Genomic DNA, 17,554 nt, shown 5'->3' with positions numbered 1-17,554 from the left:
GATGTTCCACAATAAACTCTGCAAGTCTTGACAAAGAAATGTTGGAAGATGATGCAAGAATTGGAATGAATTATCAGCTTTGCAAGAGACTGCAGATGCCATTTCAACATGCAGAGAAAAGACAATAAGACTGATGAAGTCTCCCTAAGGTCAGAGACTAATGGACAAGAGATGAAATTGGAAATAACAGAGGAATATGCCAATGTGCTGAAAGTAAATGAAGCATGTATTCATTTAACATGTCCAAGGCAGCATAGCACAAGGACCAGTCATTTCAACACCAAAAGATCAGTGAAAAACATCAGGTCTTAAGAAGTGTGACTCATTAAAATGCCATAGAAAAAGAAAGCACCCTGTAATTGTCTTAGGCTGGATGACAAGGTCTTGTTTCCATCAAAGACAAGATCCAGAGAAGTGTAGTGGACCAACCAGACTAGGAAAGAGCTTGAAGATGTCTCAAAGAAGGCTTCAAAGGTCTCACAGGAATAGACCTGGAAAGGCCCTGTCTATGCCCCTAAGAAAGCATCCCGCAGCCTAAAACCACAAGGAAAGCTGCAAAGATTCCTGCTTTCATAAGCAGAAACACAGTATGGAGGGAAAGAGGAGGGAGATTTACACTCTGTTAACTGAATTGCTATCACATTTTTTGCATTAGCACATATCCTTCATTGACAAAAGTAAAAATAAAATTAAATTCTAATAAAATACAATAAATACAATAAAAACATAAGGTTGGGCCTCTAAGTACTCTGATTTATACCTGCTAGTTACTTTAGGTAGCCCCAAAAGTTTAATGCTTATAGTATCTCCCCTGTTCTCCATGAACATTCAGGCTAATCAGATGGTATGGCAAAGGTGGTTCCAAAACCATTTCAAAGGAAGGCATCCACTACCTGAGAACATCAGCAGGACTGAACAAGTCAAAACCAGAGGAAGAGGACCAACTACTTTCTGGCTCCTGACTGAGCTCAGATTTGATTTAAATGTCAAATTGTTCAGACCATTCAGAAAGGTGGTTCAGAAATGTTCAGAGGTATTATTCTAGGCCTTTGAGACAAAATGTGCAGTGCCCTTGGAACTTGCTCAGCCCAGGAAGTCAAGAAGCAGCTGAGCAGTGTCATCACACATTTTGGACACAAGCACCTAAATTCCGCCTAGTCACTTACTGGAATTAGGTCTGATCAAATACACAGAAAGGGAACATTTTCAGCTTTCAACAAAGACAGAAATGCTGGGACAGATGATCAATGTCCATGCTTTTTCCATGCCTGATACATCAGCTTGGGTCTGATGAGTGGGTTAAGAAAACAATAGATCATACTTGTTTTCATTCAGCACCTCCTTTGGGAAACACTGTCTGCATCTCAAATGAATAGCAAATGCAGTCTGTGGAAATTCCTCTGCCCTGTATCTATTTCCCTGCTGTTCAGACCAGGGACCTGACAGAAACAAAGCTTTGGAAGGTGGAAAGGAAAATGTTGACTTTCCTGTCCTCAATTTCGTCCAAGGTCAGCCCAAAGCTGGAAGTGCACCCAGACCTAAGATCTTGAAAGGTCTCCTACATCCAAGTGTTTTGACAGTTACTGTCTGTGTCTCAGACTATGGTCTGAGTTGGTTCAACTCCAGGTGTTTCACCAAAAACCACAAGTTTTCTCTGTATTTATATTCTAAACAGCCCAATGTGCTAAAGTTTACATAGATGACATTTTGATCTGACTATGTATTTATATAGCAAAAAGCATGACAGATGGCTCCAAACAACTTAGGAAAAAGCTCAGGCTGATGGTTTAATGCTAAATAAACAAAACAAGAAGTTAAGTTTATACAGGTGAAAGAGGAGAGGAAAAGTTAATGAATGAAGATGTGCAGAGAGGGGCTGCTTGTCCCAAGAGCACTGGAAGGAAAAAAGTTTCCCTGGAATGGTGAAGTACCTCAGGAAAATGCATCTAATCAGGCTGCCTCAGTCAACAGCCTGCAAGGGCTACAGGAAGAAAACATCCTAAGAGCATGGGAAGTCACAGCCAAATACCTGAGACACGTTACAGACTCTAACAAGAGATGAACATCAAGATACACAGAAAAGAAGGGACCGCTTGAGGCAGGCGTGTAGAGACCTTGTATGTTTATTATGGGAAGCAGAGCCACAAGCAAGGCTCAGGATGACAGTAACAAGTCGCACAGCTTGTAGGCTGGAGCTGGCTCGTGTCCTGCTGCTCCGGAACCTGAACACACTGCATCCTGCAGCATCCTGCAGTACTTCGGTACCTTAGGTACGCTTAGGTACTGCAGGCAGTGCCAGCACTGCTTTTTAAACAGAACAGCCCTAAAGTGCATAACAGTGTGACACTGGTAAAATATTATCTTCATTTTAAACATGGACTGTAGATGTCACTGTGCTATAGGAAGACATGCATTAGCAGTAATTACCCAATGCAGTACTATTAGGACAGCAGTGTATACAGTCCATCCATCTGAATTTCCAGGCTGCAGAGGGGCACTCTTCATTCCTCCCATGGAAAGCGGGCTGCTGCCCAGCTGAGCCTGCAAAAGCAGCAGAGCCAGCAGGAGAGCAAACCAGACAGAGGCAGACTTCAGACACACTGCAGGGGCTGGGAGCCCGCCTTTCCTTTTGGCAGTTATGCAGTGATGCTGCTGTTTAGTATCTAAAGCTCTCAACTAAAACAGGTTGTTGCTGGGGATTTAATTAATACATATACTATAAACAGTGCACTCTACTGGATGCCTCAAAGAACTTACTGTCCAAGCAGCCTGATTTCCCCTAACTCTGACACCAAGCAGATCAGGAAAGAAAAGATGGATTTGTGTCCTGGAGCACAGATCTAGCGTAAGTCTCCTCTGCAGTCAGATTGATCCATAATGGCAGCTCAAAGCTTTCATACATTCAGGTGCCAGCAGCAATGAAGCCACAGTCAGCCAGGTTTGGGGTGCTGTCTCTATGCATACAGCATCCCACAAGATTTCCAGTCTGTCTTGGAGCTTCCTGCAGCACTGTAATTGCTCTCAGTAGGCTGTCCCAGGTCTGCCTACAGGGCCTACAGAACTTCAGAGTTGGGTATCCAGGGAGGGCACGCACAGGAATTCCTCAAGCCAGCATCGCTGTGTGCCCACTTGGTATATCTCTGGCATTGCTAGAAGCTGTGGGACAGTTTGCAGCCTTGAAACCTCTACTCATCACTGACACATGCTACTGCTGCACTCTTGTCTCCTGGATGGAACAGGGTGATGAGCTTGTGCTTGAATAATTTGTCATGTAGCTTTTGCCCCATGAATTTCTGGTGCTGGCACACAAACCCCACTTTCCTCTGGAACCCTGCTGTGCTGGGAAAACACAGTGTGGTAAAACTTCCCTCATCACAAATCTTTTTAATGTTCTTCTCTTCTCCCACATCTGTGTAGAAAACAGATGCCTTATTCCCTGCTGTTCTTAGTGTCATGCAGGACATCCAGGGCAACATCTCTAACAGCTGGGATGCTGCTGCTGTTTTTCAGTTCCCAATAACAGCTGGGTTCAGCTGAGCCTGTCTGTATTTACTTCACAACAGGAAAGCACAGATGCCAGGAAGGCCAGTGGACTTTAGCTGGACATGTTGGGTGGCAGAGCTGTCAGGTGTACGCTGCAATGCATTCCTTGGGTAGAAGGTCCCAGGGCTGAAATATGGAAGAGGGAAAAAGGTAGAATGGAGTAATGGTAGTTGATGGACTTGATTTCCATTGGGAAGTGGTTCAGCTGAATGTGTTCAAGCACTGTATGATGACACTTGGGCATTGTGAGTCCAGTTCTTCTCTTGTGGATGTTGATTTGGAAAAATGCATCTTAATTTTGCTTTGTACTTGTGTGACAAGACAACAAGAACTAGGGGGGTCAAGATCTTATTTGTCCTAAATCAACATTGTCAGTTTTAACCTATATTGGTTTTCACCTACTTTCTGCCCTGTGCCAGCCCAACAGCAGCAGCCCAAAACACAGCAGGAAACACACAACAGAAGCAGAATAAGCCAGTCCTGCTAACCTGCTCTAGGTACTCAGCCTGATTTAATCTAGCAGTATGTCTGTGTTAGTGTGCTACAGCCACTCCTGTGGCTGTATGTAGTGGTAGTGCAAACAAAAGGCATTAGTATTATAGGTTTGGTATCAACCTGCTTTTATGGACACTGTGTTTGGTGTTTTAGTCAAATATGGAGACCTGTAGGCATTTTTAGTGTAGATTTGGTATGAGGATATTGGGAAAGCAGTAAAAAGAGACTTTTCTATTGAAATAGAGCTTTCAGGACTTTTTTTTGGACAACTCTACCAGTATATTTTTACCCATTTCTTAATGGCACTGCATCAGCTGATGGTAATCTTGAATAGTTCATTAACAGTTTTCTGTCCTGCTGTTGACCTGTCATAATGTAATTGTAGTGTTGCATGTGTGGTCTCCAAAGGATCCCACTGTGGAGGGAAAAAAACAGAAGTGTCACCCATCCATCTTGATAGTAATTGTGAGCAGAAGGCTGCACGGAGTCACACAGTCTGGGTTTGTTTCCTCTGACTCACGGCTGCCTCTGGGAACTCTGAGCAAAGGCAGCTGCTGAGCAGTCTTTTAAGCTGCTTGGTTGCAGGTTGATGATAATTGCTATCAGAGAGCCAAGGGATACAGAGCTTTTATGCAGAGTTCATATACAATATGTTTAGTGGCCCAAGGGGGATATTTCTGCCCAGTGATTTTCTCTGCACATCTGCTCACTTACCTCCTCTTTGCATTCTTTTTTGCATACCTATTGCTGTTGCCAAGTCTTATTTCTCCTGGAAAAAAAAAAAAAAAAAAAGGGAATTGGAAATCTCAAGAATGCTGCAGAACCAGATCACTCTTTGATGCTGTGTCATTCAAGGAGAGAGGAAAAAGAAAAATAAAATCTGTATTTCCTCTCTTTGTTCGTTTATTTGTTTGTTTGTTCAGTAATACCTGTAAGAGTCAAAGGTAAAGCAAGTTCTGATCCCAGATTCAGCAGTACTATGAAGACAGATAGCTCTGTACTGATAACAGTGTTAGGTGGGCTAGGGCTATTACCTCTCTTTGGAAGCCTGCCATGGTGTCAGGCACCCCTCCATCCTTCTGAGACAGAACAGAGAAATTAGGGGTCATTCTTCTAATACAAGACCTGCTACTTCAACCCTGGTGAGACATTTGCTAGGAAACACCTATGCTAACTAAAACACAAAGGGGTGGCAGGAGGGAGAACCCCTGACACTGTCTTTTTCATTTCTCATATTATTACAAAGTTAATTCAATTTCCTTAATTAAATTTTTACTGACAAATTTTGCATTAAATATTATGGATATAAAAGATGAAGATATGCTACCCATGCAGCTCTAATCTTGGCTTCATTTTTAAGAGAAAATTTATCTCCGTGACACTGCAATTGCTGTAAACTTTAATTGAGATATACCAAAGTACTGCCTGTTGGTCACATGTTGCCATTATACAATAACCTTTTACTCCGCCACAGGGATGTTTTAACTATGTTGACTAAAACAATACAGATTACAAGCTAAAATTCAAAGGCACTTCACACAAGTATTTCAATGAAAGGGCATAAAATAAGATGCCCTTGGCTCCATGAGTATTGCATTTTCTTCTGCATGCTTAAAGGCACAGGAAAATTCAGCCCCAGAAAACTCCACCACAGAAGTGTTTCAGCATGCTCAGAAATACAAGATGTGGCATTAGCAGTCTTAATTGCACACACAGATGAGTACCAGAGCACAGCACACAGCAAAGCCAGTGTTTCCACCCAGGATATGTCAAATGGCATGTGAGAGTTAACCCAGGATATGTTAACTGGCATGTGAGAGTGAGTTTGCATCAAGTCACCACAGGGCACCTCAATTCACAACTGAGGCAAATGAGATGGGATTTGCAGGAGTTTTTCTAGTTTCAGCTAGTGGTGGGAAGGGAATCCAAGGAGTTCTCAGCTTCCCACTGTGTCATTGGCAAAACAGACCCAAGAAGGCCTTGGATCATCCCTGAAAACACCGCCTTGGACATGCAGAGAGCAGAACAAGGGTTTGTCAGAACCTCTGAGGAAAGAGTTTGGTTCCTCTGGTTTGAGCCTCTGGGTTTGCCAGGTCAGTCCCAAGCATCCTCCAACTCCATGATGTCAGGTAAAATGAGACAGAAGCTATGGCTATGACATGGTATCTAAAGCATAACGACAGACCAGAAGAGATTAAGTCATATAAAGAGAATGCCTCACTCAGTTATAACATCAGTCAGATGTTAGACACAAAAGAAGTTACCATATTAAATATACATTCTTGTGAGTTGAAGGACATTGATTTGGATCCAACCACAGGCAGCTGACCCTAGAGATGGGTCTCCTTTAAATCAACATTTCGATGACCTTTGCTGAGCTTCAGTACCACAGATGGCTGTACACATTCTTCTGACTAGCATTGCAAATGGCTAAACAATTTTAATGTTGACTTTCCCTCTAGTAAAGCAGTCAGTTTTAGATCCAAAAAAATAAACTTGACCTTTTCTTTCACACACTGGTAAGTAAAGAGATGATCTCCAGAGGGCTTCTTCCTAGCACTTGTGTTTTTAAGCCCTGTCATGTGTAAGACTTTGTTGCAGGCTTAAAGAAATTAAAGGGTGATGTGTGCTGTCTTCCATCAATCCCTAGTAGTATTGCCAAGAAACTCAGAAATTCGTTTTTCAATCTGGAGCCTGAAAAATTAAATACTAAATTTCCATACTGACCTGCACTGTAACTGCCTCATATTAGAAAGGGAACACGTAAAAAATAACATCCAGCTGCCAGTGCCTTACATTTGCCTCCAGAAACCCTAAATCTCCAAAGTCATATTTGGTGACAATTTGTTTTTAAATATTTATCTATTTGGAGTGCAGGTCTATCAGTTGTATCATCTCACAGTATGATCAAGGCTGCTCAAGCTGAATCACATTAGATTTAAGTGATGTAGGTAATGCACAAAGCTTCACCAAAGGGTGCAGCAGTATTAGCTCATTGCAAGATCATTCAGCTTCAGTATAGATTTTATAATTGTGCATCACAACATGAAACTAATGGTTATTACTGCTGGTGTGACAACAGAAAATTTTAATAGGAAAACCACAGCCTCTGGATACCTGTAGAATAACAAATCCCAATAACAAATCAATGACAAGTTATTTAAAAAGCCAGTAAGGTTCATCAATGGTTAGACATAGCTGTGTTCTTCTGTTACGCACTGTAAGGTCTATACCCATAAAATCCTGAAAGCCTTTGTCTCCCAGGACTAGAATGACTTTGGTCTGTAACTAGAAGAGGACACGAGTTCTGGCAGCTTGCATGTCATGGTGATCACAGTGCTTTCCCTGGGACAGACAAGGTCTGGATGCAGCCAGGGGACAACCTGGGTACCTCTGCATGTGGCAGTTCAAAAGAGCTGTCCCCTGGGGCAGCAAGTGAGGTCAAATCAGCAAACTTGTCTTGCATTCACCTAGTAAGCAGACTGAAAATGAGGTATCACATGCTGCCTCTTCAGATGCTCTCTTTTACTTGAAAGCAGGAACATTTATTTCCAAAACTGAGCAGATTTCACTCATAAAAGTATGCAGGGTACTGCTGCTGCTTCTATTTATTCAAGAATTCAAAAATTAGAGTGTCCAGCTAAGACACATGAGACATCATTCAATTTTCTTCTCCCTTTTGGAGCCTACTCTGTACCACTTCCATAGAGGCTGCTAATCTTGCAAGCTTAGATATGTAGGTTGCCATCACTTAAAAAAAAAAAAAACATGGACAGTCTAAGGGCTGACTGCTTGGAGCCAGCAGGAGCAGGCAGTACCAATCACTGGTGCTGTCGGTCTGTCAGCTGAGCACTGCCTCTGGAAAGAAAACAGTTCACAGGAAAATCATGAAAATCGTGTTGCTTCAGAGAAAGTTTTCCGTTAAAAATCTATTTTTCTTTTAAGCAAATATAAACTCTTCATGACCTTCACAACTCATTGTCAGTTGGATAACTAGCAGATAATCCGCAACTTAGCTGAGCAGAAATTGCCTATGTTATGGCTGTATATTGGTAACCAGACATTGTAGAGAGGTAATTAGCAAGGTTACTTGACTTGTTGGATGTGTAACTACCACAACTGATGTTTGAACTGGGAACCTTTTCCTTTGTCATGCTTAACAAAAGCATCAGTGGCTGAAGACCACTTTGGCTTTCCAAAGATGGTGCAGAAATAGTCCTCCTCCAAGACTTTGTCATTGCAGTCTCATTTTCCATTTAAGAGCACACTGTAGGTTTAGAAATTGAAGTGCATTTTCCATTGTCTTGTACTTACCTCTGCAAGATTTTCTCAAATCCCAGCCATGCTTTTCCAGAAATGAGTGATGTGGATTCTGTATTTCTGCATTGCACAATAAGGTTTCAGGCTTCACGTTCTGAAGGGTAGTGATCTCAGCTGGCGTGAGTTTAGCCTTTTTCCTGGACACATGAGAGAAAAAGCCAGCATCAGTGACCAAGATTTTGAGTGATGCTCACCAAACTAAGCTCCCACAGACACCTCAGTAAATGCCTTTGAAAGTGTGGCATGGGCAAAGTGTCTCTTCAACAAATCCTGCTTGCCATCACCTGGAAGCACATACTAAACATCGCTAACAAATATGTCTTATATGACAAGACCTCCATTTGGTAAGAGGAAAGTTAATACATGAGACAAAGGTCAAACGTTTAAAATCCAACTTGGTCAGAGTGAGACTCCTTCTATTCTGGTATCTGGTATCTGAGATGTCAGCTTAAGAAACGCTTATTAAAAACAAAGCAATTACACAATGTTTCTTTCATGATAACACCTCCCTTTCTAGTAGTTTCGAGTTCAGAAAAAATGCTGAGCTGGAGTTTACATTTGGATCAGGATACTTAACAGGCATTGACAAGACTCTTAATCAGGAATTTGTCATTAGTAAGTCATTTATATTTGTAATTTCTTGTTGACTTCCTATTACAATGAGTTGTTTAACTATACCTTAGATATGTTAAAAAATATTCACCTATATCATTAACACAGAACCCCACTGTCCATGGTAAAAGGAACATAAAACTTCTCCTTAAAACAGAATTGTTATCTTATATTGCAATTTTTGGTAATGTTTTCCTTCATTTTATGATACTGATAAAACTTACTGTGTTTTACAGTGCTAAAATGGGAGAGGTGGCAGTGATTGTGTGATTTCTTTCAGGTAGCTCTCCTTTATGTTTGATATATCACACTAGCATGTTTGTGTCTTTCTGTTTGGAAAGTATCATAATGAGAGGCATCCATATGGAAGAGGGGCTCATAGTAAACTCATGGGCAGCTGTGGGCAGCTGATGACCAGCAAGGGAGCCTGCTGCAAAATCAGCAAAGAGCCTGGCAGGTCAGCACCCACTGCAGATGCAACATCACCATGAATTGGCTGAATTGCTCCTATAAATGCAGCACCACACAAAAGCACCTGACTTGCCTCCAGATCTGGCTTGGATCTCAAAGCAATTTGGTTGCTTTTATGTTCCACAGACTCCGATAAAGATCCTGCAGAAGCTCAGTGGCTGCATGTGGGACCAGCTCCCACTTCTCCACCCCATGAACTTTTCGGTGAACTCTTACCAGTTCCTTGTCCTTTCTATTCCAGGCAGCTGATGTGATTCACAAGGACGCTCAGGGCTGGGACACCCAAGCACCAGGTGATTCAGCACAGGGTGTGCATGTCCATATGTCCACATGTCAGGGTGATTCCCTGCACCCAGGGCTGCCCACAGCAGTGACCCTCGCAGCCAATGGGGTAACAATATTCAGGGACATATTGTGGCTCTGGTCAAGCTGCTGCAAGCCCCGTCTGGGCTGGCTCCATGGAAGACACTCGAGCCCTCCCCTGTACACACACAAGCTGGATTTCAACATGTCTATTAAGCAGAAGATCCCAAACACCCACACTGTAAATAGCTGGCTATACATGCTCCAGACAGAAAGGTCATTTGGCCTCAAATAATTTGAAAAGACACAGAAACAGAAATTTTGATTTAGAACTTGGGTCTTCTGCCACTTGTCTTTGGCATGGGCTTTGGTTTGTTCTGTAGACATCAGCTGGACCTGAATAATCAAGACAACTGTGAAGAAAATATGCTTCAGAAGTGGTAAGACTGTAAAATAGCTCTTGATAGCAGTTTTTGTGGTGTGCACTCAAGATTGTCTCATCGAACACATATCTAAGTTGTGATAGTTAAAACTTTTATTTGGAAGACCTATAATTTGCTTACAGTAAGCACAATACTAGTTTATATGATAAACTTATGTAACAAAACAGCCAATTTTTGGTTCAGGCTCAAGTACAGTCTGTGAAAACCTTGATCTGAATCAACCCAGCCTGCAGACAGAAATTCCAGTTTGCTGAGCCCCACTCTTTTCTGTTTTTGCAGCATGTGTGTTTTATTGCTATTTCAAATACTTTTAGTTAAATACTGAGAACACTGAGAGACTTTTCTTCCCTCTGGCACATTACACATAGTGGTTAAGTCTGCTAAAAAGAATGTATACATGCTGTGATCAATCAAAATAAGTGGCAGAAGAAGGGGTGAGCATGCAAAATAACATACACAAAACATTCATGACAAGTTATACTAATTAATTCATATCATGAATTACAATGAGAAGCAAGACACACAAAAAAAAAATCTAGTCTGAAGAACCAGTGATTAGTTACAATCCTGTTTTCTAGAGTACTGCTGTTAAACATTTATGTAAAAAGAAGGTGATCAGAACTTCAATTCAGCAACCACTCTTGTAGGAGACCACAGTCCCCGGAGTTAATTAAAAATTAGTTGTTTTCTTATTTTAGGGGTTGACCAAAAAAAGCCAAGTGCACCAAGGGTCCAGTCATGTTCATCAGTGTATGTGCGCTTCTCATTTGGTGTTTAATTACCTGGCACAGATCCAGAAGATGTCTCAGCACTTCATCTGGGGACCCAACAGAGCTAGGTGTAGGAGACTGCTACCCAGACCAGCTCACTCCCAGCAATGTACAGCCTGCGCACATACTGACTTCTTGTGGTCTTTAACTGATAACAGCTTCAGAGCTCATCCATGACATAGACGAATATTAGCCCTGTTCCAGGAGTATGGCATACAGGCAAGGCATGGCCTTTGATTGAGAGGGAGCTGGGGGCTAAGATGAGACCAGAACAGAGATTTCCTATTCCAGAAACATTTTCAGCTCTGAGAACAGCTCTGGACTTGACCTGCCAGGCTGTCATTCTTTCTTCTCAATTTGGTCTTACATCACTGCTTGAGTCTATTCTAAAATTCCAGTGACACAAGAATTAAAATAATCTCCTGGATTTTCATATCCTATATGTCTTTGGGTAGAAGGAAAGTTAATGAAAGTACCAGATTCATGCCTTATTCAGCAAAGTGACTGCTACATCATAAAGGCCCATGCCAGGGTTTGTAAACCACATTGGAAATAAGTAGCAGTAGATCCACTTAGGATGTGTTTCTTCAGCATGCTTGGTCACTATCCCAGACCATTACCTCTCCATGAGACATAGCAATTTGTCTTGACAGTCCTCCTACAAGTATACCTATCAGTAAGTAATAAAACTTTTTAATTTAAGGATTGCAGCACTGACTCAATGGAAACCACAGACCCATTTGGTTTGACTCATAAGTAGTGCCAGAGTGCAGAAAGGAACAGAGGACAACTCGGTGGGAAACTGGAAGTCCAATTAATCTCTGCTGATCAAATATAGCTTGTCTCTAGAAGAGACAGGGTTGCCTCATGAGTTCATGGGGAACTGCTAAAAAGCCTGGTAATAAGTGTGGGTATTTTCAATATTTTTTTACACACAAATGAGTAGGCCAGGAACACCACTGACTGCCTGGTGAAATATTACTTTAAAAAAATTTTTTTTTTTTTGGCAGTGGTAAAGAGCATGAAATCTCAAGGCCAAATTTGTCAATAAAACTTTTTTTCTTCATTCAGTGCAGTGATTTATTGCCTCCTTATACAACATAAGTCCCTTAATCCTGGTTCATATGCCATACAAGAGAGGCATACGCTTCGTCAGGTAAAAAACTCTCTGGGTGGCCGGGCCCAAAGAGACATGGTGAATGGAGTTAAATGCAGTTGGAGACTGGTCACTAGTGGTGTCCTCAGGTCTCAGTACTGGGGCCAGTTGTCTTCAATATCATCATCAGTGACCAGGATGAGGGGATCAAGTGCATCGTCAGTAAGTTCATAGATGACACCAAGTTAGGCACAAGTATTGCTCAAGGTTAGAAGGGCTCTGCAGAGGGATCTGCATAGTCTGGACTGATGGGCTGAGGCCAACTGTGTGCAGTTCAACATGACTAAGTGCCGGGTCCTGCTCTTGGGCCACAACAACCCCATGAAACACTAGAGGCTGGGGGAAGAGTGACTGGAAAGCTGCTTGGAAGAAAGCGATCTGGGAGTATTGGTTGATAGCCAGCTGAATGTGAGCCAGCAGTGTTCCCAAGTGGCCAAGAAGGCCAACAGCATCCTGGCTTGTATCAGAAATAGTGTGGCCAGCAGGACCAGGCAAGTGATTGTCCTCCTGTACTCGGCTCTGGTGAGGCCACACCTCGAGTACTGTGTTCAGCTTTGGGCCCCTCACTACAAGAAGGACATCGAGGCCCTGGAGTGTGTCCAAAGAAGTGCTACGAAGTTGGTGAAGGGCCTAGAACACAAGTCATTGATACCAAGAACATTTGGTATTTCAGACTGAGCAGGCAAAGTGGCTAAATGCTTTATTATCCGAAACAGAATCCAAAGAGACATGTTTAGCATCATTAACTTTTGGTATTTCAATGTGATAATGAAACAATCTTCATTTCCAATAGATTTGGGTCAGGTTGATTGTTTCATTTTTTACATGTTGTGTAGATTTGAATCTATCAGCATAAATATACAGCTTATAAAACTACTTACCTCTTACATGGTCAATCATATCTTCTTTGGTCTTTTTCTTATATTAATTCATTATATATTATTAAGCTTTGTAAAGAAATAATTTGTAATTGAATTGGCAGAATAGAAACAGTGTAAAAAAGAATACTTAGAAAGTGTCCATTTTAATATGCTAATTCTGCCAAATGAGTTGATAATAAGATTTAACTGGATTTGAAATTTAAGAGAGACTTGGCTTAGATGGACATGAGGGTTAGCTCCATGCAGTCATTTAGCTGTTTAAAGGGAGCCAGTATTTGAAATTTTGTCTGTACTTTCATGATAAAACCTTTCTCTAATTTTCGTCTGTGGGTAAAAGGGAACAAAAATTAAAACTTAAACAAAAATAGCTGATGGTTAATTTACATTAGCTTTGGATGCTGAAATTGAGCCACACAGTCCCAAGGTTTATTAGCTCAGAAGCTTATGTATTAGGGCCTTCAGTAAAATGGTCTGATGACCTGCAAGCGCTGAGAGTATATTCAGACTATTCAACTTTAAATCCTTTTATTTTATGCTGCAGTGTGCGGACAGAGGGACACAGCAAAATTAAATCAAAGGGGTCAGGGAGAGCTGCCTTGTTGCTTCTTTCACTGATTTTTCAGTAACTGTTTCTGCCTTTATTAACTACAAAACAGATTTCACAAATGGTTGAAAATGGAAGTGACTGCCCATAAAAAAGATGTAACTAAGAAAAGTAGACAAACAAAACCCTGATTCGATCAGTAGCCTTCTCAGGCCATCACGTTTGTCTGCTTGATGGATGATCAAGCCCTGTTTGCAGCTTCTAATGCTTGTTTCATATTTATCGTTCATAAATCAGAATGTCTTGGCAAATTCAAATGCATCTGATTCTTTTGAGACCAATGAAGAAAATTGGGTTTTGTGTTTGTTTGTTTACAAACACTTTATTATAAGACACTGTATATATCTTAATATATATGTCTCGCTGTTATTCTATGATTGCCTCTTTATATGCCTGCATTTTTTCTCTATACCTGTGACACCCAGGTTAAGCATATCTATAATAAACTTCAAATCAATGTATTAAAACAAAGATCTCTAGGCCCAGTACATCCAGACATATAACTGGTATGAATTGAAAATTTTTATTAGGTTTTGGGATAGAGATTTTGGGAAGCCATTTAATCATTGCATTTGCTGTCCAGATACTCCTTAAAGTGAGATTTTGTCTGACTTTCGGGTATTGTTTTTTTAACAACCTGAGCCAGTTAAATGGGTCTGGAAATTCATATTTTCTCTGGAGTCTTCTGAGGGCAATTAGCTGGAAAGAAGCTTCCAACAGAGATTGGGTGCTGTTCCACAAAAGTTTCATGCTCCTCACATTGTGAAAGAAAACTGATACTTCCCTTTAACAGTCAAAATCTGGTTAGGATAGCAAGAATCATCTCTGTGTCTTGAAACTATGGGTAAGTTGCTGTAATTGCTTTGTGAGGCTTTAGTATCTTACAAAAGCAGGACTAGGTTTTCTGCCTTTCTCTTTCTCCTGCCCTTCCTTGGCTCTAATTAGAGCAGTGGTTTAAGTAGGTATCACCAAACAGAAACATCTCCTTCTAATATGTATGGCAATTCAGTAGATCTGGATGTCAAGGGCAGAGAAGAAAAGAGTTAGGAATCCTGGGAGCTGCTGAATAGTTGGCTTCTGTCCCATTTCAGGTGCCACATAATGTTCCTGCCCTGTTCCACAGGTGAGCCAGGTGTGCACAGAAGGAGAAGAAACCTGAACTACAGCTGTCAACAGCCTGAGGTGCTGAGGTGTGGAAAGGAGCCCATGCAGCAGCCGTGATGTCCCTCCAGGAGACTCGCAGAGCCCTGATACTTTCTGCAAGCCCCATGTCCTGACATGGCCCAGCCCAGGGCTTGCAGCTACTGCATGGCCCGGGTCCCACCGAGCAGAGATGAGCAAGCTTAGCACTTTACCTCCCGTTCCTCCAACCAGCTGACTGGATCCAAAGTCAAACAGGTCTTGGGGAACATATATCTATCCATCCCTCACTTCGAGGATAAGGTTTTGCTGCTCACCTGTTTGCCAGCAATTCAGGCCCATATTCCCTGGTGTGAGCTGGAGGGGGGGATGTGAATCAGGCACTTCCTTCTCCCAGCTGTGGGAAAGAGGCTGCAAACTCCTGTGAGAGAGGAAGAAGGTGACCAATGGGGCAGTAAGATTGTAAAGCTCTTCTGATAGACTTGCCAGAGAAATCAATATTGCTTTATAACTAGTTTTTCTGGCTCCAGAAAATATATCCAGCAGCCAAGATTGTAGGCATGTACCAGCCACGGCCTTGATCCCAAGTGTCACCGCAGCACAGAGCTCCTTAAGGTTTTCTTGGGTGAGACATGGCTATGCTTCTGGATGGGACATATTACCCAGATACTATGGGACAAAGGACAGGACAGGGCTAAAGGAGTGAGCAAAAAGCCTCTCTGTTTCCTTTGAGCTTCTAGCCTGGAGAAGGTGCAAGGTCAATGTATTTCATCACCTTCCTGTAATATGTATTGAGTTTAAAAAAAGAAAGGCCACAAAAAGGTGACTTACAAATAGAGTTTAATAATCGACATTTTAGGCATGGGCAGATTTTGCAATCACAGTAAACCTTAAATCTAGTTAATGTATTTGCTGCTCAGGATGGACCATGTTCAGCTGTAGACAGAGGTACAAAATATTTTATTTATAAGTCTAACATGACTGGGAACTCTATCTGACTGACTGTGCTGACCTACTTTTTATGAATACCTGATCTCACATAGCTGTGCTGGCTGTCTCAACACTGATAGTACAACAGATGAACATGCCTTCCTGGCCAATTCAGAGTGGTGAACTAAAGCTTTTTTTTTTTTTTTTTTTTTTTTTTGTCTCTAGTGTTTTCTTCTTTGTGTTTTACACTTTAATTAATTACAGTGATAGAGTGATTTTTCCTTTATTTTTAGTATCTGGTATTGGTCAGATTTGCTAGCTTAGTACTTGCTGAATGTAAAATACCTCCACCATGAAAAATTAAAATAATGTTGTAATTCTTTCAGCCTGAAACTGTAGCCAGATTAGCATCACTACCAATAATTTCCAAAATACATAGACTTGTTCACTATACTATAAAACCACTTCCTCTCTATGATATGCTATTTCTGCTGCAGATTTCATGCATTAAAATTCAATATCCAGAAGGGGCAATTTCTAATCAATTAAGCCTTTTTAATATTATTTGCTGGATACTGAAATTACTGTCACTTATTTGCTTCCTCTTACAAAGTAGACTTTGGTATTCTACAGATCTTCATATAAAAGATGAAGCTGAATCTGGCATTTTTCTCTCCATTTTTCTTTTCCTTCTCCTAATGGGTTATTTCTGTATGCTTCTTATGCTTCTTCCTCACTGAAACACAGCCCTTTCCCTCTTTTTTTTTTTTTTTTTAAGAGCAGCATGCAACGTGTTACATGCGCTAATGAATTGGCATTTATAAAGCAGAATGTATACCGTATCTAAGACGACTGCTGTGAAAATGCCTGAGTTGCTGCACTCTCTAAATAGAGCACAATTATGGCATACGGTTGGAGTGCTTTTATCTGTACTGCCACTGCTGGAAATTTAACTGTGTATGTGACCTGAATATTTAGAGCTCAATGGAAAATTCCATAAATGTAGTGTAGCTTCAGAGCTCCTAGCAGCTGTTACAAATATTATAGCCATTATACACTATTGCCAAATGATACATATGAAGACCCTATTCCATCCTGGATGTATTCTGTCATTTGTATTGATGCAGTATTTTAAAAGTCTTTTTGAAAAAATGTAGAGACTCTAGGCTAGCATAATAATTCAGTGTTAGTTTTTTCCTGTCTGTGTTACTCACACTTGTTACTGTCTGTATGCAGTTAATGTTCAAACCTGAAAATGCAGGAAGAAACTATATTATATGTAGACCACACTTACTGCGTGCTTTTTGTTTGCTCAGTTTGATACACATGCTAAAAGTCACTACCTGGCTGAGCAAACACAGAAGGAGAGGGAGCAGCTCTTCACACTCTGAGATTTCTTATAGTGGGATGGAGCATAGGTGCAATATTTCCATGGATGCTTCCTTTCACTCTAGCTTGCTACAGTACACTAAAACCTCAGAGCACAGTTGTATTATGAACTGCAGAAACACAAAGTATGAGACTTTATAAGGGCAAAAGAGAGAGCTTGCAAAGCACTACGTTTGAAAGAGCACAGTAATTTAACCAAGGTTACACATGGTGCAGGCTACTTTCCTAACCACTGATTCTTCCTGCTTCCTACTTACAGTCCAGCTCCTCTTGCTTTTATGCTGCTGAAACATGCTAAAAGACTCTTCAGGGAAGAGGGGTGAAAGTGTGGTTCACCAAGCTTCCATTTACAACCTGCTGCTATGGCAGTGCATCAGCTGTGCAAAGGGACAGGAAAGGAGAGGGGGTGTTAGTTGACATCCACCCGGGTGTCCATGAGCGCCAGGCCCAATCTCAGTAACATAAAGGTATCAAAGTTCAGGGACAGGTAATGGCAG

At 41.3% G+C, this 17,554-nt stretch overlaps 1 protein-coding gene across 1 annotated transcript in view; it reads right to left on the bottom strand.

Moving 5' to 3' along the window:
- LOC310883482 (uncharacterized protein) overlaps window positions 1–17,554 on the bottom strand; it is a 121,384-nt gene that overhangs the window by 80,163 nt on the left and 23,667 nt on the right. The window contains exons 2-4 of the mRNA XM_083803925.1: window positions 15,056–15,159; window positions 8,353–8,495; window positions 4,753–4,807 (exon numbers count right to left, since the gene is read on the bottom strand). Of these exons, the coding sequence (XP_083660051.1) occupies window positions 4,753–4,777 (25 nt within the window). The 5' untranslated portion in view covers window positions 4,778–4,807; window positions 8,353–8,495; window positions 15,056–15,159. The remainder of the gene's footprint in view (window positions 1–4,752; window positions 4,808–8,352; window positions 8,496–15,055; window positions 15,160–17,554) is intronic.

The sequence above is a fragment of the Anser anser genome (genome assembly GCF_964211835.1).
Source record: "Anser anser genome assembly, chromosome: 1".
In the NCBI taxonomy this organism is placed as follows: domain Eukaryota; kingdom Metazoa; phylum Chordata; class Aves; order Anseriformes; family Anatidae; genus Anser; species Anser anser.
The sequence above is the reverse complement of the archived record's forward strand: the minus strand, read 5'-3'. Positions and strand labels throughout refer to the sequence as shown.